Source organism: Alosa pseudoharengus, unplaced genomic scaffold, assembly GCF_046254945.1.
Source record: "Alosa pseudoharengus isolate Yale_2024_CS ecotype anadromous, Long Island Sound unplaced genomic scaffold, YU_APseudo_1.1 YU_APseudo_1.1_scf_21, whole genome shotgun sequence".
In the NCBI taxonomy this organism is placed as follows: Eukaryota; Metazoa; Chordata; class Actinopteri; order Clupeiformes; family Clupeidae; genus Alosa; species Alosa pseudoharengus.
In genome coordinates this window covers 33,454,435-33,475,677 of record NW_027468674.1, presented here as the reverse complement: position 1 = coordinate 33,475,677, position 21,243 = coordinate 33,454,435, and the positions used below count along the sequence as shown (strand labels likewise).

Here is a 21,243-nt window from a genome sequence, read left to right as displayed (position 1 = left end):
ACTAGAGGCCTTTTATGTTCAGTCTTTGCTTTCTGGTCTTTTTATGTGAAAAATCATTCAACTTTGTCTTTCCTGAGGTTCTACCACATTGTCATTCTGTCTTAAACTTTGATTTGGGTCAGCATCTATGGCAACCCATACTAAATGACATGCTAATACTTGCACAATATACATTTGCTTTCATGGAAGTAAAGTCTACAGGGAAGTTGAGAGAGATCAAATGGACTGAGGGCAAGGAGCGCAAAGTTGATTAGCATCCATAATTGGCCTGTTCCCAATCATATAGACAAAGTGGAGACTCTGTAATCAGGTTACATTTCTCGCCTTTAAAAACCTTTTTTTTTTCTCGGAATGCTCTCCTGGCAAGTAGAAGGGTTGGGGTGGAAGTGGCCCATCTCCAAGGAATGAGTAACGCATTCCCTGTATAATGACTATGAGCTTTCATTTCCACACAAAACAAGGGTCAACACATTATTTCCCTATTTGTTTGTGTTAGCTTCATATCTGCTGGGAAAAAGCTGCGATCCACTTTGAGCTAATAATCACGTTGTAGAGCTACTAACCACACATGGACAAAGGGACATGCCTCGCTTAACCAGTGGTCTTTCAGGTGTGTTATGCAATGCGTAGAGTGTATACCTGGTTGAAATTTCATCCCTTTTTCTGATAACAAATCTTGCTAGTCACAGGAGAGGAACTCAGTATCCCCCTATCCCTCCATCTCTGTTCCGGACCAAGCTTATCAGAGCACCAGGGCCTCAGCCAAACAGCAAGCCCTGCCAGCAGAATCCAAGCAATCGCAACTAAGTAACATGGGGCTCAGAGCCATAGCTCTACCCCTCCTACTACTTGTCAGGTCTTAGCGTCTCTTGATGCAAGCCAGAAATCTACCAATTTCATGGCAACAGTAACAATAACCACAACAACCTCTGATGAGTGCAAGGGCATGTGTACAAGCAAAAGGAGTAAGATTTCATAAGTATGGTGACAAAGGTCTGAGGTCAATATCAAAAAGGGGTTATTAAAAGAAGCAGCAAGGTTAAAGTTGTTCAGAAAGGAATTACATCACATTTTCCTCTAAGTAACATCAATAATGGCCCTATAACAGCTCAAGAAATTGCTGATGGTGGTATACCTGGTGGTGGTATAAGTGTGTAGGCAACCTATAGCATTTACCTTTTTCTTTCACTAATACAGCCATCAGGACTGACAGAGTACATGTTGAAAATCCATCAATAATATATAAAGTAAAATACAGGAAGCTTACTAAGTTTCAAGTCACTCCATTATTTAGATTTGGCATTGAAAAGCAAGACCAAGACCAACAAACAAACATCCATTGAAACAGTATTGTATTTTTGTGCAAATAACGTGCAAATACCATATTTTTATGTGTTACAAATCAAATTAATTACAGTCATTAATCTGAATTACCTCATAATTACAAACAGCCCAAGCATGTCTGATTAAAGAACAATTGTGCAAATTAGCCATTACTCTGGGTCTGCGCTGCTGAGTGGAGGTACATGATTCTGCACAACACAATGTGAGAATGAGTTATGCATGCTGATGAACTACAGTGCCTAAAAAGTATTCATCCCCCTTGGATATTGCCTTTTTTATTGCTTTAATAAATGGAATCTTGATCAATTTAATTTGGCCTTTTTCACAATAATTTACAAAAATCCTCTATCAAAGTGAGCAGATTTCTACAAAGTAATGTTAGTTAATTAGAAATATAGAATGCAAATTAAGCAAGCCTGTATGTATGTAAGGATCTGAAAACTAACATTTGCTACACCCATTTTGCCACAAAAACGTATTTTGAATCTGACACTGATCCACCTAGCGAGTAGGCCTATGAACCATGTGTTGGTCAACCAGTACGTTTTGTTTTATCTGTTGAATATGACCAAATAAATCGGCTGTGTTCTAGATATTTACTACATACATACTTACTAAAGGTTTTCGAGTGTACATGCATAAACCACCAGCAAACAAATGTGCAAGCTGATCTACTAATGGTGCACACTAGGGATTTTCCATTCATGGTAACAGTTTTGAATTTTGAATATGCAAGACACATAATTCAGGCATATAACAGCAGGGCAATTCCATACAAAACTGTCACGTCCATAACGCCAACTAAATGCCATGGTATTTGTATGATGCAAATGATTATGTGAAAAGTTTTTCATGTAAGTTCTACAACCAAGAAGAGTGAATGCTCAAATTTCAAGTAATCATCATTCACATCATACCATACCATGGCATTGTATTGACGTTATGGACGTGACAGTTTTGCGTGGAATTTCCCAGCTATTTTAGAGCTTTAATGTCTGTCATTAAAACAATTCATAGGTCATGCCTGTGTCCTGCAGCTGTGTCTGATGGAGTCTTCCAAAGCAACACAGGATTCCAGGTGTCTGTTGCAAGTCCTTAATGCTATGTTGTGCATGATAGCCTCCACAAGGCTTCCACACACTCACACTGCACTAAATGAATGTAAGCTCAACTGCTAATTGTTTGACCACTCATATACTGTACTGTATTCAACTTGTTCTTCATTGAAACACTGAGCATGCCATTGCAAATGTTGTGGTTAAATATGATTTGAGGTATGCATTTATTCTTATTTCCATAACACAACTGGTGAAAAGTTTTGAAACAAATACTCTTTTATGGTTCCTTCTTTTTCAAACAAATTTTACACAAGAATAACCCAGAAGCAAGGAAGGAAATTTTATGAAAGTCCCACCCCTGACTCAATGTCAGATGGACTTGACATGCTATCATGCTACTACTACCACTACTACTGCCACTACTACTACTACTAGTAATAGTACCTTCCACAAACCCAAAGTCACTTTACATTGCTCTCACAAAAATTGGGTTAGGGAAATGCTCACGGAAAAGAAAAAACAGACAGATTTGAAGGAGGGGAAGGAAGATAAATCAAAGAGAGATTGGAAGAGTACGCCAGGGTTTAGGGGCCACTGCCTCCCAGGAGAGTCTGGTGCTAGGGACACTGGGTAGGTTACTGCTAGAAGACAAAGGGAGCAGGATGGGAAGCATGGGGTCAGGAGTTCAATGAGGTAGAGGGGAGCCAGGTTGTGGAGGGCTTTTCAGGTGAGATTTTGAACTTGATATGGGACTGGACTGGTAGCCAATGTATCTTGTATAAGTTGTATTTATAAACATGAATGCCTCTGTATTTCAACCATTACATCACCTAACATGCATCATGATGCAACATCATACAATATACTAAGCTGGGAGCATAGATGGCACAGCGGATATGATTTTTACATATTATGATGCAAATGCTTTTTTCACAAGCAGCTATTGTGAAGCACTGACCTTAATATGTTCCTTTTCAATTATGTATTTCCTGGTGGATCACTTTGGATTAAGGACTTTCAAATGAAATTCAGGAGGCCAGACTGATCTACTTTGCTTCAACAAATAAGATTTCATTTACATTTATTTACATTAATTCATTTAAGTCAATGATATTACAAGGGCTATTGTCCCCAGAGCAACTCGGGGTTAAGTGGCTTGCTCTAGGGCACAATGTTGGAAGGTGGTGGTGGTGAACACACAACTCTTCGCTACCAGTGCCCCATTTCAATAGAAGTTGGTAGCCTCTTTGGCTTTCCTTTGGCTTTCTGGTGTTGATTTTATCAGGTGTGTTTTTAAGTCCACTTTCATGTTAAGTTCCCCTTTTGGTGAAACTGCAAACCTCATGCAAACTCCTTACCTCCAGCTCTTGGCTTTTGAAGTTATCTCACTGGCATTTTGGCATTCATTTGAAATGATCATTATTATTAAATCATATGTGATGATGATTTATATATTCAATTCTAGAGCCATCCACAACTTCCTGATAGTGGATACCTTTTTGAAAAAAATAAATTAAAATACTTTTACACAACTGAGATGGGGTGGGAGCAGTCGTAAAAGTACTGTTTAATGAGACCATAGAGACAGCATACAAACCTACTGGAATTTTACATAGAACAGACACAATTAGGCTGGCTGGCATCAGATTTTACTAGTTCAGAGACTCGGTCAAAGAATCTAAGTAACCTTGTTAGTCCAAATTCTTCTTTTTTAGATGGTTCTCAATAAAAAGCCAATGCATACTGCCAGATTTGTCATAGATGGACTTTTCTTTCCTCAAGGATTTAAAAAATACGTTTGGTGTGAGTAGACGGGGAATGTGTGTGTGTGTGTGTGTGTGTGTGTGTGTGTGCGCACGTGAACAAAGGTGCTTTTTAACATGCTTTAGCTGCATGACAGTGGTAATTTTATTCAGCATAAACCACAACTATTTTATTATTACCATAAGAACATCATAATCGGTATTTCATACTTGCCATGACAATATGCCCACTCTGCATACTCTGCATTATACCCACTGTGAACATGCATAATGCCTGCTCTCTACCACAACTGGAGGCTGATGCTGATCCTCATAACTCATTCAACAGATGCTGATGTGTTATGTGTTATGTGTCATTTTCAACTCACAAGTCTTCAGAAATGCACATCATCTTATACCTTTCCGTATTTATATGACATACAGGGGTTGAACAAAATAATGGAAACATCATGTTAAATAAATAACACCATGAACATGTGGCCTCTGTCTGTTTTTAACATGCCAGCATAGTTTCTCTTCAAACATTTGACTCAGCAGTTTTTGTCCCTCTGGCCCCAGCCATTTGCGCTCCAACACTTTGCTCTCTTTGGAAATCCGAAAGGTCACACATTTTGACATATACTGGTGCACAGGGCCCGGTTTCCCGATAATGATGAATCTTGGGGGGTCCCTTTCTCAGGAACTGCAACCTATTACTCAATGGGACTTGATAGCTAGATCGTGTCATCCAATCGAAACTCTTCAAAATCATGCCAAATGGCTGATGGATGAGTAAGTCCTAACACAGCCAGGCCCAAGCTGAGGCTAGAAAGCCCCCGGGCGCATATCAATTGTTGTTGCTTTGCATTTCAAGCATCCCGTATGACGCTCTTCTGTGAGAAGTGTCCTGTGCTGGCCCAGGGTCCTCGTGTGTCCAGCCAGGGTGAAGAATCGCCTGGCACACTGGGACAATACTATGACAGAAGCCGTGGTAGACGCTGACATCATGGTTAGATGGGGAATACTTCAGCATGGCAGTTCCTCTTTCTGGATGTGCACAGGGAGCTGATGAAATTCTGGAGTAATTCCATTTCCCCACGCTCCCCACGCTCTCCAAGCCATGGCTTCCATGACTACATGGATGTCAAGCAAGCTAAAGCTAAAGCTAGGTTATCTAGACTTCCCACATGTGGAGGACACAGTGGCTAGTTACCTCTCCCCCTGCAACTCGGGAGGAAGCCTGCTTTGCCTCCACGTGTAGGTAAACAGCAGACTGAGTTAGCACAGAAAGCATACTTTGCCGCGGGCCAGGCGCATGTGTGGGGAACATGCAGGCTTTTCTCCAGTGATACCAGTCACAGCTACTCACTCAGCTTGCCGAGTTGCCAAGAGACTGGGACTCAGTTATTACACAGCGCAAGCCATTGGTCGCAACATGGCAGCCTTGATTGTGTCACAATGCTACTTGTGGCTTTCTCTCTCATGCCCCTCAGAGGCAGGGAACAGCCCTTTTCTAGATGCTCCAGTGAGCCCAAAGGGAATTTTTGGTGATGCAGTTACCCTCATGACAGCAAAATTCAAAGTGGATATGAAGAACTGCGAGGCTCTCCAAGCCTGGATCCCACGTTCAGCGCAGCGACAGAGTGCTCAGTGCCCCTTCCACATGAATGCACAGAGGCTCCAGCAGCCAGAGAGGGAAGCCCACTCCCCTGCCCCCAAAGTCCAAAACTCTGTCCTCCTCTCTTGGGCCAATAAAGGGGGAGAGCGTGCAGCTTGTCTTTCAGACTCTATCAGCCAACGAGGCAGCATAGTGCATAAGCATGGTGAGTCCCTGGGTTCTGCCAACTGTAGAACGGTGCTTGAGTTGGTGGTGCAGAAAGATCAGATACATGTTTTACAGGAAGAAAATAGGCTCTGTCCTGAAAGGAGCTTTTCAAACGGGACCACACAAAGAGTTCACAAGCATCTGGATGGCTGGATTGTGCAGCGGCGTGACGGTGAATGGGCGTTCGTCTCAGGCTCACACCAGGTCCCACATATATGCGCTGGAGCTCTACACTAGCCTGTTGGTCATTTTCTCCCAATGTTGAGGGAGCAGCATGTGTTAGTCAGCACAGACAAGACAACCACAAGTTAGTTAACCTATAAACACATGTATCTGATATGGGCTGCTTTTAAAATCAGATGTACAGTAGGCTATACAGACAGTAAAAAAAGAAAAACAATTATAAGCAGAAAATCAGAACTAGGCTTAAAGCCCTGCAATGTAACTGTAGCACAAATCTGACATCATGGTCACACACACACACACACACACACACACACACACACACACACACACACACAGAGACATACACACACACACACACACACACACACACACATACACACACACACACACACACACACACACACACACACACACACAAACTCCACTCTCTTACCCTCACACATTCCAGTACAAATGGCAGATATTACAAAAGCTTGTACAATACGTTCTGCTACATTACCCTTGAAAATGCTCTGGTGTGTGTGCGTATACACCTTGTGCTATAAACACAGCACAGCTCAATGGCTCACTGCTGTTTGCTGCTTGTTCATCAGTTCATCAGCTCATCAGTTCAGCTTTCACACAATCATGTTCCCCACAGCTCCCTTCCAAGCTGCCCAGCCATGATGACTCTTACTGTACACACTGCTTGAGGGCCATGGAAAACACACAGCCACAAGTTCTATCTATTCTCTAGCATGACACATTGTTATGATAATGTACAATTTTACCAGCAGCTGGTGACTGTAGCACTCAGCAAAGCCAGTGAATCTCTATTGCTTTCTGTGGCCTCCTTGAAGCTAGTACTTTGTGTGGAAGAAAGACAAAAGGCTTGTGGCTGTGTGTCCCTCAGTAGTCACTCCTGCCTTTCCTATCCAAAGGCATTGAACAGCAGTCTCCAAACAGGTCTCTGACTTCCTTTCACAGAACAACCTTCTGGATCCAAATCAGTCTGGTTCAAAAGCGGCCACTCTACCGAAACGGCTCTGCTGTCTGTAACAGAAGCCTTAAAAGAAGCCAGGGCGACCACTCGGTCATCAGTACTCATTCTGCTTGACTTATCGGCTGCCTTTGACACGGTTAATCACCGCATCCTTCTCTCTATACTCGCCAACATGGGAATCTCTGGTTCTGCTCTCTCCTGGTTTGAATCCTACCTCACAGGACGCTCGTTTAACGTATCATGGCTTGGTCAGCTATCTGCACCTCACCATCTCACCACAGGGGTCCCCCAGGGCTCAGTACTGGGCCCCCTTCTCTTTGCTATCTACACCACCTCCTTGGGACAGATTATCCGTTCGCATGGCTTCTCATACCACTGCTATGCAGACGACACACAGCTCTATCTGTCCTTTCCACCTGATGACCCCTTGGTTTCAGCACGGATCTCGGATTGCCTCTCAGACATAGCTACATGGATGAAGGCACACCACCTCCAGCTGAACCTCTCAAAGACTGAACTGCTGGTCCTCCCAGCTAAACCTACCATACACCACGACATCAACATCAAATTTGACTCCCTGTCTGTTTCACCTACCAGGACTGCAAGAAATCTAGGAGTTGTTCTCGACAACCAACTAAACTTCTCAGATCATGTTGCCTCAGTCGCCCGGTCATGCCGTTTCGCGCTCTACAACATACGGAAAATCAGGACTTACTTAACTCAAGATGCCACCCAACTTCTGGTTCAGGCAATAGTCATCTCACGACTCGACTACTGCAACGCCCTCCTGACAGGTCTCCCAGCCTGCGCAGTGAAACCACTTCAGATGATCCAGAACGCGGCGGCGCGCCTGGTCTACAACCAACCCAAGAGGGCACATGTTACCCCGCTACTCATCCAGCTACATTGGCTACCTATGGCGGCCCGCATCAAATTCAAGGCTCTAACGCTTGCCTACAAAGTAGTCTCCGGTTCTGCTCCCACCTACTTGAATGCCCTCATACAGACATACGCTACCTCCAGACCGCTGCGCTCCTCAGACGAACGACGTCTAGCTCTACCTCCGGTACGCTCAGGCCAATCCAAACTGTTCTCATCCGTTGTTCCTCGTTGGTGGAACACACTACCAGTTCCTACAAGGGCGGGGACATCCCTCTCCATTTTCAAAAAACTCCTGAAGACCCAGCTCTTTAGAGAACATCTCCTCTCATAGCAACACTTACAACAAGTCTTGCTGATCCTAGCACTCACCAGCCGTCTTAAACTGACACCTAAATGTTAAAAACAGCACTCACTGATGCACTTATTCTTACTGTACTCTAAATTGTCCTAATATTGTTGAGAATTGCTCTAAAACTTAAACTGTTTACCATGTTGTTAGTTGCTTTGGCTAAAAATGCGTCAGCCAAATGTAATGTAATGTAATGTAATGTAAAAAGGGTACGTTTCCCCTGCAGTCGGTACAGCGAATGTTGTCACCACCAATCCCATCTCAGAGAAGGAATGAATCATAATCACAGACATGAGATTTTCAGGTTCAAAAGGTTGGTGTAGGTGCTGTTATGAGTTATGAGCTGCTGGAACTCTTCAATACCAGTCGTACATTATAATGACATAGCTATTGTTGTTCCACTTCAGAAGGAACTGACACACACACCAGGAAGCTCATCATCCTCTATCAGTGTCACAGCTCATTAGTTCATAAGAGATGAACTACCTGCATCTATCAGTTAAATCCTCAGACTCCACACCGCTTTCTCTTGGCTAAAATAGATTTAGATTTTAGTTTAATGAGAAATATTAATTTTCTTGACAGCATTACCAATGACTATAGTGTGCATACACACAGGAACACACTAGCAACGCCGACATGACACCCAGATTACACTACATGTATACAAGATGTTCATACTTATAGACTACTGTACAGTATATTCCTCCTTTTATTAAAGACCCAATAAAAATGTAATTGCAGTGTCATACAATTATGGCCTCAGTTATGTTGTGCATGTGTGCATTAAAAAATCATGATCTCAATATTAAAAACCTTTGATTAATGCAACCCTAAACTGACTCACAGTCTGAATAATAACATGAGCAACATATGGGAGGACACCCTGGTACATCAAAACCTCGAGCCGTAATCAGATTCTTGATTTTGCAGCCAACATTAAAATAGCCACAGCAGTATACTTGCATACATTCCACTGCTGAAAAGAATTAATCTGCTTCAAATATCAACTACAGGTTGGATTTATCAAAGGAATGAATGGGATGCACACATCAGCAGGGTGCCACAATTATTGGGTACAACACAGTTTCACAGCACTGACCAAATTCATACCAAGAGAAACGTCAAGCATTTTCACAAAGTCTGCCTTTACTACACTGATATTTGAAGAGAATCAATAAAAGGCATGGTCACAGGCTTGGGTTTTGGAGAAATGTCATCATAACATCAGTTATGACCCAGTGAAATCAGTGAAACCTCGGTGCATTGTTTTGGTGGTTTTGGCGGGGTGTTATTTAAGAAATAAATGGCTTCTTACCTGCTCATGATATTCAATACCCATGCTGAGTGTGTTGATCAGGATGGCGATCATGATACCTCGGCCAAAGTACTTGCTGTCAACAATCTTGCGGAATGTATCACACACAAGTCTCCAGTAGTGAATGACCTTTGCTGTCCGAGCACCAAGAGTCATCTTGTTTTTCTTGGTGGGATCCCGGCGGTCCCGGTAGTGGGCATCCTGAGTGAACTCATACACTCCCTCACTGTCTGAGTCAGCTGTCTCATTCCCCTCTGTCCCTTCTGAATCATTAGCCTTCATGCAATAAGGACAGCTCTTGGGGTCAAAGGCCAGGGTAGTGTCTAGAGCACTGCTGCAGCTGATAGTGGATGACCTGCTGAGCATAGCTGAAACACAAAGCAGAATACTCAGAAGTGTTGATAGCTAAAAAGATCATATTACTCCAAAAAAAGGAGTAATAAGGAACCTCAAATTCAGACAGGAACATCTAATGTGTTAATTACATGTGATCGTGATTCATAAAAATAACAATAATAATAATTTAATGAATACATGTACTACTAGTAATAATAATAATATTAATAATATGATACCATAAAAATGATAATAGCAATAACAATAGTCATATTATTATGTTTATTATTATTCCTATTCTTCATCTTCTTCTTATTATTATTATTATTATCATTAATAATAATAATAACTATAGTTCAATATTGTTTAATATTTAATTATACTGATACACATGCATTTGTATACCTTCTTATTCCCTGATGAAAGTCATGGGTACAATATTTCAGCCAATTGCAATTTGGTTATGGCCATTATGACATAATTAGACTGATTTCCTTTCATTGCATTGGTGGGCCCACTCACCTGGGGCTATGTGTGTGTCCACCAGGCCCTGAGATGTGCTTTTGGGAGGTGGTGGGATGTTGAGGTTGGTAAAGATGCTGTCCATGCAGCTTCCCCCCTCTCCAGCTGAATCACAAAAAGACCTCTGCCTTCGCTGCTCCAAGAGAAATGAGCTCTGCAGCGTGGGATAGTTTTTGTGTGCTGGCCCAGCAAATGGCACTGAATTCCTCTTATAAGCCTGGAGGGCCATGGAGGTTGAAGGTGTGCAGTGAAGTGACAGATCTGGCCCCCCACCAGCAGCAATGCTGGCAGACACAGAGGTATCAGGCAGCATGAGGGAGCCGATGCGTGAGCGCCGACTGCCTGCCCCTGTTTCAGGATCTCTGTCTGTGGCGCTGCCGCGCAGGACGCTGCCGTTCCCCAGGTGGTAGTGGTGGTGGTGGTGGTGCATCAGGTGGTGCATCGATGCCCGTTTCTGCTGTTGTTTTTGCCGGCGGCGCTTTTGTGAAGTCTGCTCCAAGACTGGTGAGGCGCGGACGCTCAGGCCGGCGTGGCGAGCTGCGACCCGAATCAAATGGCACAGCTGCCGGCCGGTCTTGCGAACTACGTGCACCAAGTACTTGAGCAACTCATCGTAGCAGCTGCCCGGCTCCGAGAAGCTGGCCAGAGTGCTGGCATTGGACAGGAAGCGCACCCGCTGCTCCTTCATCAGCTGACTCTCACGCTGCTTGGTCTCAGAGAACTGGGTGGCAATGACAACTAAGCAGAGATTAATCATGAAGAATGAGCCCACCTGAAAACATAAGATAGGTGTCAGAATGAGAACAGAAGAAAACACGTACTTTTAAGTTTTAAATGATATGCATGCAGTTTTTCATTACATGCAACAAATAACTGTGTAGCTCAACTGAATGAAGATTGAAGAATGCATAGGATTGTTTTAAGAGATTTCAGTGACAGTCTAGCTGTACAACTATCTTTTCTGGATGCTGAATAACATTTTTGGAAGCTGTGACGGTAACTTACAATGATGAGGAGAATGAAGTAGATGAAATTGTAGAAAGAGTGGGAATCCATCACAAAGTACATAATGTCAACCCATCCCTCCAGAGTAATAACCTGCAATCAGATATCAGAATACATTTTCAGCCTCTGACTTTAGAAACATATTTTGAACTTCAGATGAGTTCAATTAAGTAAATATCAGGAGCATCTTCATATCAGGATTTCACTAAATACACTGACGTCAATTCTTTCGGCTCTAGCATTGCTTCTTTTAGCTCTTCAGTATTGTTTGACAAATGCAAAAATGTGTGTTGTGCACAAGGTAGACCAAGTCATCAGCAATGGCACAACATGTACAATATTTTAACAAGAAGGAACAAAGCCAGGTCATGTTCACATATAGGGAAGTGTGGGACTTGAACCTGAATAACCAGGATGCCATACTACTGACATTGAATACAGATACTCAAGTAATATTGGGTTAAAGATTCATTATTCCATTGTCCATCGTTACTGTGTACACAGCACACTGTTTCTAATATGTTAGAAAACAAAAACAAACAATGGCATGCTTTGTCAACAATTTAATATTTCATATAGATGAGTTAACGGTTGTTGAAATATGACCTTTCTGTCACTGTTGATTACATAAATGTTATTCATTAGCATTATCTTTGCTACACATGGGGTGTTTGGGCCCACTTTGGGTGGTAAATGGCTTATCCACTAATCCACTAATATATAATGGGTATATAATGGTAAGTGCAGTACCTGTTCCTAATCATCTCCTCAAGCCCATGCCTTAAATCTGAACCTCCAAGTCTTTCTTAACAGTCTGTTTGTCACAGTGCCATCCTCATTCACCAACCTCCGTTTACCAGCTGTTGACTATTATCTCATCAGCCATTCTTTAAAATTGGACTCAGGACACTATCCACCAATGCACAATGATCTTGTTAAGTTCATGTAAACATGCAACTCTCTCAATCTATACAATCATATTTTTTTCACACTTATCACTGGTTCTTCAATCTAAACAGCATTTTGGGACTATAAAAAATTTCAGTATTTCAAAATGTAACATTTTGTATAAAGACTATCAAAATGTAAAAAGAAAATCCCACAGGTATATTCCCACATGTCCTAGAGACCAGGGGCCGTATTCACAAAGAATTTTAAGGCTAAAAGTTGCTCCTAACTGGCGAATTTAGGAGCAACTCCTAAAAATAATGGGCGTGTCACTCCTAACTTTAGGACTCCTAATTTTTTTCACTAAAAGTAATTCAAGAAGCATTTTAGATCTAAAAGTAGCACCTAAGTCTGGGACAGCTTAAAAGAAGTCAAGAGGACTCCTAACTCACTAAGACCTATTCACAAACAGCTTTTTGCGGCATTACACGTCGCAATGTTTTGAAATGCGTATGCGGCAACAGGAGCTTCCAATCGCGAGGGAACAATTTTGCATTGTAGGCATAAAAGGGATGCAATAATGCCACCAACAACAACCAAAATGACTCATTGTCAACATGTAAATTAAATGTAACGTTTCATTGTGAATCAAATTAAAATGTTCTCCTCTTTGCAAACATAGGCATATGGTGACAGATTAATTTAATAATGTTGCAAAGATACTGCATCAATCCGTAGGCCTATGTTTCATTAGGCTACTAAGCTATTTGTTTTGCCTTACTCTTTATTCATTTAGGCTAGGCCTTTTTATTCAGTTATTCATCATCTTCCGTCCTTCACACTACTTGTGTAGCACACGCATTCTCAGACCTGTCACCTGTCACTCATCATCGTAAGGGATGTGTTTGGAATCATTCCCACGTTACAATCATCAGCCAATCAAGGTGGTCACTTCAGTCAAGCTCGTGCATGAGTAATGACGTCATCCATAGCAACGAAGACTCACTCTTAGTTTAGGAGTTGTCATTTTTCCTTACTAAGAGTAGGTCTGAAAGGCTTTGTGAATAACTTTTAAGAGAAAACTCCTAGCTAAAATCTTTTAGTGCGATTTAGGAGTACTCCTAAGATAAAAGGCTTTGTGAATACGGGAACTCCAATTATCATAGCAAATAATAGTGTGTTTGAACATGGCCTTTAAACTGTCATATAGGCTATCCAGAGGCTTCTAAAAATATAACTTGCCAGAACTGAGCTAAACTCAAGACACACTCATAAATTAGAGCATAAGTCAAGTTCTGCTCCGGGGATGCCTCAGCTAACTACAGTACATCTTTGTAGTATTTTCTCTGGATCAATGTGAGTTCCCTGCATTCACAGATAATCTTTACACATTGCCCTTAGGGTATATCATGATCATGACCCTGGCCAGAGATCTATCCATGCACATAATACTGAAAACACATTCTTTAAACATCAGTCATGACTCATGATAAGGATTATGGCATCTGTTTTGGTGTTATTCTAGGACATGTCAGCGCTCAACAGAATAATGATACGTGATCTGAACATATTACGAAAGAATGTAAGATAATTGAAAAATCCCAAGGTGGAACCACTCAGGATTCAACTTAGGATTTCCAGCCGGTTTAAAACATTTTTAATTATAGGAACCACTGGACAGGGGAATGGCACACTTTCACTATTATGCCCAACATGCATGGCAGGTGCTTAGTACTTCACAGAATTATGACTTTGTCTTTAGCAATCAATATGAAAAACCTGAGCCAATGAGACCCCCCTGGGCCCCATGTAATTGAATTTCAAATGAATTGTAGAAGAACACAGTGTGTGTTTGTGTTTGCAAATTAAAATGTCATCCATCCAAGAAGAAAAATTGTCTTTCTGGAAACTTATATTTCATAACAGTCTTATTTAGAATCTGATTATTCCACACTTGGTCAGTTTATGTAAATAAAATAATAATAAATTGCAAAAGTTCCCCACTAACAGCACTCTGTGCTAATGGCACTAACGGCATCTGACATCTCACAAGCCTCCTCTGCCGCCCCACTGGCTCTCTCAAAAAAGAATGGACTCCTGCTGATGATAAAGCCTTTACAGGCAGCACTTCAGCCAGATTAATGTGAAACCTTCCATAAGCACCTTTAGAAACCTAAGTTGTATTTCATCAACCAAGACAGCGAGATAAACAACAGTGTCATTGCCACGAAAAGACAAGGACAGGGCCCATGGTATGAGAGAAACGAGAACAGACTATGGGCTACTACTAATAGATAGATAGATAGATAGATAGATAGATAGATAGATTAGTTTATTAATCCCCAGAGGGAAATTATTATGGTAATACTACACAGCTTACATTTGATACTGTTAAAGAACGGAATGGAATGGAATTTTTAGGGCCTGTGTCCACCAAACATGTTTTTTTCCATCTATTTCTTTTACTAATGTCATGAAGTTCAGTGCTAACAGTGCTCAGAGGCCTCAGCTGAATAAGAAGGCCCCGCTGCGCTCAGGGAGCTTCCAGTTTATAACTATTTCACTTTTAGAACAGCGCAGGGCTCGTCAATGTCACCTCTTTTTTACGCAAAAGATTATTTTGGTGGACACAGGCACTTAGTGAAGCACTCATGCTGAGATAGATTCATCCTAATATGCTGTATTTACTTACTGAACCCTGATTCCAAGACAGGAGGGCTAAGCAGACAAATCAGCTCACCTGAAAGATAGCGATCCATGCATAGCCAATGTTGTCAAAGTTGATGGCATCCTTAAAGGGGTTGTGCTCGCCGGCAGAGCAGTTGGTGTAGTACTGATTCCAGTTGACACAGGTGGTGTTGTCAGTGCCGTTGAATGCTGCCATGTCCAGGGTGCACTGCAGCTCCTCCTTGTACAGATTGGGTATGAGGTTGCAAAGACGCATGCCATTCTCCCGTGGCTGGGAGCAGATAAATGGACTCTCATCATCGTTTTCTGTTCGATAGAATTTATCCACACCCTGTGGTCTATATTTGGAAAGACAGCAACCCTTTAGATTCAGTCAAAACAATTTCATGCCTACTGTTCATTTGATGTTGCATTCAGACCTTTTTGCAGAACTATATGATTTTCTTCAGGACAGTACCTACTTCATTTCAAATTCATGCGAGGTGACATGCAGGCCACACCCCTAGCGCTCAACTCAGGTATGAATCTGTTCCTGGTCTAGCATTGATACCAGCACAGGCCACAGTTTTAACCCTTAGAACCCTAAGCTGTTTTTAGGGCATTTTCACTACCTTTATTCATAAGGATTTATTCTGGTCATTGTAAGTGCCAAACACATATATTATATATTGTTTTTTTCAGGAGAGTCTATGCTATTCAGATCTGCCATCATTTCATGTATTAATACTAGCATTGATTTTATTTTGATTTTTAAAGAATTAAAATATAAAAAGTGTATTATAAAAATTCTTATATTTCGACATGTATCTCACCACAGCAAGCTCACAGCTCTACATGCATTGCATGTGGTTGTAGGGCAGACTGTCCTGAATCGGGCAATATAATTGCCATGTTGGAGGGATACTCTGGGGCTGAGCAATTTACAGAAATATTTGCTGTGTGATTTACGGAAATAAATGCCATTTTTTATAGTGACCTTTCTGAGCTCCATATCTGTGACACGAACTGATCTGACCTGACTTGACCCGAGGTTACGTGTTAGCCTGCGTGCCTGTGTGTATGCTGTCATAATAATTCTCAACTTTTTACTGCATTGCCATGAACAAAGTAAAGGCAAAAAAGGTGTTTATTTGTTGAACAAATTGGGATGCAATGTATGCCTTGAATTGGATGCCATGCAGGAATTTGCTAGGATCTCAAAACCGGATTATAAACATGCTTTGCCACAAGAACAGACAAAAACGTGGGGTAAGTCCAGCTATATGAAGTTATTATTTTGCTGTCACTTCGTCTGTTTTATAACCCAGAAGGATGTACTTGGTATCAAATGATAGCTCTGTGTCTCCTCTTTCATCTGACATGCGTGGCATATCTATCCGATCACGGGTCCGCGAGTAATTCAAACGAGAGTAATGAGTGTGCAGCGTTGGTTTGTGTACATGACGTTATTATTTTGCAGTCACTTCGTCTAGTTTTATAAGCCCGAAGGATCGATAAACATGGTACCAATGGATAGCCCTGTGCCCCCTCTTTCATCTGATATGCTTGCCATATCCATGCGATCACGGGTTCGCGAGTAATTCAAACTAGAGTAATGTGTGTGCAGGTGAACGCAGAGAAGTATAGACTGTAAATATGATGCAATTTGATTTAATTTCATGATTTTTTTAAATTTTCATACTTGATCGTACAGACAAGTGTGTAGTCTCGTTGGAAAGCCCCACTTCTGCTCTGTCGTGCAATAAAGGTTTCATCTTGCTGCGATGAACCGTTCCGGAGCAATGTAACAGAGAAGAAGGGGTGTGTTTTTTGACGCACTTTGCGTCAATCGGGTTCTAAGGGTTAAGAGTGTCCCTATCTAAGATTAGTGAAAAGTGAAAATCCACCCTGGTCATCTTATTATTATTTGAGGGCTTGATATCAACACCTTGCAGATTTGTCAACACAGCCTAAGGACAGGGATAAAAAGCAACAAAAAGCATTGGCTGGGATTATTTATTTTCTTCACTTTATGTTTATGAAAATTATGTAAGATTCAAACATAACTCCATCCATCATCAATGACAGTCAGTTTCTCTGTGCTGGATTTACAGAACTCATTATGTGAGCTAAGGACTTGAAGTATACAGCAAGACTTTTGCATGAGCTTTCTCCTCCTGAGTCATACATTCTAATCTTCTCGTCCTCAACCATGTTTACAGTCTACTCCAAACTCTGCATGTTTTAGTGTTTCGTCACATTACATCGTATTCTCCAAAAGAACACAGCTGAAGTGCTATGTGTTACCAAGCAAAATATCTGCTTTCTGTCAGTAGCAAAAAACAGCACATCCTGTCTATTATTCAGAACCATAATGAGGACACACATTTCTCATTAACGGCCCCAACAATCCATCATGCTTCTGCTTTGTGTTGATCATAGAACATTTTTAACTCAAGCACACTCAGATTATTTTCTTTGCCATATTCAGATGCTTTGGCTTTATGTGTGTGCTGTACTCACAAACTGAAGTTCTCAGGCACGAAGCAGCGGTTGCGTAGCAGTCCAGCCCAGAGCTGTACTCCGACGATGCCAAAGATGAAAAAGACAAAGAAGCAGAGCAAGAGCACATTGCCCAACATAGGGAGCGTGTCCAGGAGCAGGGTCACTAGGATACGCATGCCTGTGAAGGAAACAGTGCAGTATTATAACATTACATGTGCGCATACACACAGGCACACAGGCACACACACACACACACACACACACACACACACACACAAACACACACACACCGACACACACACACATACATACACACACACACACACATACACAGGCACTACACACACACACACACATACATACATACACACACACAGGAACAGGCACACACACAAACACACACACATACACACACACACACACACACACACACACACAAACATTAAAGACAAGGCATTGGCTTGGCAAAGGCATTGTGAAATGTTGTAATTATGATCCACTATGAAATAACCCAGTAGAATGTCTCAAAAAAGAACATTGAGATTTTTAGCCTAATGCAGCAGGTTCTCACTACTGTAGTCTGTTTGTCTACCAGAGTGTGAATGACTACTGACTGCAGATGTGGTGTCCTTTGTGTGGGCATGGGTTTGTTTTGTACAGGCACTGCCTTATCTGTCCTGAAAAGCAAACTTAAAAAGACTAAATTGTCTTCCAAAACCATAATTTAACATTATTTGCATTGCAGCATGAATATTTCACACAATTTTGACAAAGGTTTGCTTACAGTATAACTGAATATGGTCACTGGACACAAAAGTGTATTGGATTAAAATCATGGCCAACATCTTTAACTGCCACACACATACTGTATACATGTCCTTGAAATTAACTTGAAAATAGCGTTTTAGTCATTGGTATTCCTTTGCTTTCTTATATGATGGAAAAGTTGAATGCCATCTAACCATACACAGCAATGTGCACCTGAGCTTTCTGAGCAGGTGGTAATACTCAAATACTCTCACCGAATTTTTGGTCAGTGATTTGACCTGATAGAGTGGCAAGTTTGACCCAGCACATGATTTGGTTTGAAATGTTCATGAAAACGGTGACTCCCATAAAAATATTTATGTTTTAATTGAGACATTTCTGGTGGGTCACTGGGTGGAGCAGTTTAATACCCATAGTCATGCCCCTTGTAATAAGAAAATTTAATTGGTTGTCATATGCGCATTTTGAAATGGGAACCAGTGATAAGAATGAGCCATGGCCAGCAATCTAAAATATGGCAATGACTTTCAGAATTAAAAAGATCTCTGACTTAGCAAACACCTTTCCCATTGGGAACTAGCCAAACATATCCACTCAACGTCAAAGCTGTAGTATTTGCTTTTACAGTTGGAAATGTAACTTGCCAATAGCTACATCACAAGATTGACCTGTTTATTTGATTAATATGTTTAGCTGCATCTATATTGTCTGGTTATTGTAGTATATAGTAGTTGTGTTGTGCTGTGCTCTCTCTGTGTCTCTTTGATCCTCTCTCTCTCTCCCGTGTCAGCTGGCCTTTGGGTCTACTGGATCCAGGTGTGCTCGTTTGGAATTCTCTTTCACCATCGGTGCATGGCGAACAAGGTTGGGGATGACAACCTGATGGAGACCTTTTCAAACAGATTTTCTCTCCCCTGCACAATACGTTTTTGATGATGATATGTTTGGGCGCATGCATTTCTACTGTGCTTGCTGTAGTGACTGTTGTGCTTAGAGAGTGTTCAACAGTAGGCTATGGTGGTGCTCCGTTTGCTCTTTTTTCTGATGCATCATTGGGGCTGTGTTCAAGTTCACTGACTGCCATTATGAAGCTCAAACCTCAAATTACATTAAGGAAACAACACTTGTGAGTTCAACAAAACCAAGAGAACAGAGTCCACACAAGGTTCTTTAGATATTTTCTTGGTATTTCAAAGAACCCTGTAATGACCTTTGTGTTTTCACATTTTTGCAATGTACCCATTGGCCCCAATGGTTCTCCACACTGATGTTCTCTTGTTTGTCGTTAGCTAGGGATTGAGGTCAGGTTTTCTGCTGTATTTGAAGAGTTTGGTTCCAAAAATCTATCTAAATGAAGACAAATTCATTTTCATAAATATTTTTTGTTTGTTTCCCAAGTGATTTCAGTGGAACTGTAATTGGGTTATTGTTATTTTGTAACAACACAACTGCAATTTGATTGATATTACCATTAATACACAATTAAATAACATATTAATTACTGACTTATTAATGTTTTCAAAAATGAAGATATAGTGTTTGAACCAAACTCTTCATTTGTCTTCATGTAGAAAGATTTTGCTTCAATATAATATGCAGTACTTCCGGTACATCATCAGCACTTGGCTGAGATTATTTGACTACCATATGAAAGATTCAAAGGCTGAATCACTTTCTCTCGATTAAAACTGGTTACCTTACATTTGGGTTTGTTTGGTTTTAATCACAAGATCACCATGTACCTCCTGATGAAAAAAATAGTAGATTTTAACATATTTAATCTCCAGATTTCTGTAATAAGAAACACAACCAGGCAGGCAGACTATTGTTTCTATTATGAATGATCTTGTTTGCCGATGTTGAAAAATCTTCATGATGTTGCTCCCCAGACAGATGAGCCTGTCCCCATTTAATCTATGATGGACTCTCAAGGGATTCCTTTTGGAACTCTATGCACACATCAATATCCTCTGAAGTAATTTCAGCATCTCACCTTTGATCTAGGCTCATTTTCTTGGGTTATTGCTATAACCTTGGTTGTTATGAGTGAGAAATGGATAATGATTCCAACAGTTTTAGGGAAATGTTTTAGGGGAATTGCTCTGCTGTGCTAAAGCAGTTTTTAATATCTCTTAGTCATAACTATTTTCCATTTCAAAAGCTAACTTAACTCTGCTCTATCTATACAGCATTCATAAACAAAGCAGTTAATTATGTAATGCATTGGCCTCCTCACTCACCCCTGCATTTCCCATAATATGAAATAGCAATTACGAAGAAATGCTGAATCTTCTACTAATTCAATAATATTGAAAAAGGCTCTGATGAACAATGGGACAAAGCCGAGCTTATTAGAATTGGTCAAATGTGAGGCCATGCACCTCTATAATAAACATTATTGATCCATAGACTTTCACTACTCAGGCTTTCTATCAATCTTAGTTCTTTCAGGTTGACTGGCCATGCTTATAGCAACATCCCCCTTTCATGTTTCATTCTATTCAGCAAACCCGTATAGGCTGTTTTACTTTACAAATGCATGAACTAACTGCCCCTTTTCACTCTTTCAGTTGTACTGTCATGGTTTGCCATTCTCTCATGTTTTCAAGCATTTTCCACTTTCATTGCCTCTCCCTTCCAATCTCCTTATCATACTGTAGCCACAACTTTAATGCTTTACATACTAATCATGTTTCAGATACACAGCTTCCCCAACCCATGATTCCTCTCTGCAAAGGCCACTCCAATTACTTCAGGGCCACACAAGACCATCATCATTTCATCACCCTTGATTTTCAGTGGCCATGACATCACTTTATCATTCCAAACAACAAGGTAATCAAGCAGGTGGGCACAGAACTGTTCA

General features: G+C 41.1%; 1 protein-coding gene across 4 annotated transcripts in view; it reads right to left on the bottom strand.

Annotated features, from left to right (window-relative positions):
- Positions 1 to 21,243, bottom strand: part of cacna1g (calcium channel, voltage-dependent, T type, alpha 1G subunit) — a 92,989-nt gene that overhangs the window by 58,054 nt on the left and 13,692 nt on the right. For all 4 annotated transcript variants that reach the window (XM_076298689.1, XM_076298690.1, XM_076298691.1 and 1 more), the window contains exons 4-8: positions 17,628 to 17,787; positions 15,178 to 15,463; positions 11,550 to 11,642; positions 10,545 to 11,316; positions 9,687 to 10,054 (exon numbers count right to left, since the gene is read on the bottom strand). In XM_076298689.1, coding sequence (XP_076154804.1) covers positions 9,687 to 10,054; positions 10,545 to 11,316; positions 11,550 to 11,642; positions 15,178 to 15,463; positions 17,628 to 17,787 — 1,679 coding nt within the window. The remainder of the gene's footprint in view (positions 1 to 9,686; positions 10,055 to 10,544; positions 11,317 to 11,549; positions 11,643 to 15,177; positions 15,464 to 17,627; positions 17,788 to 21,243) is intronic.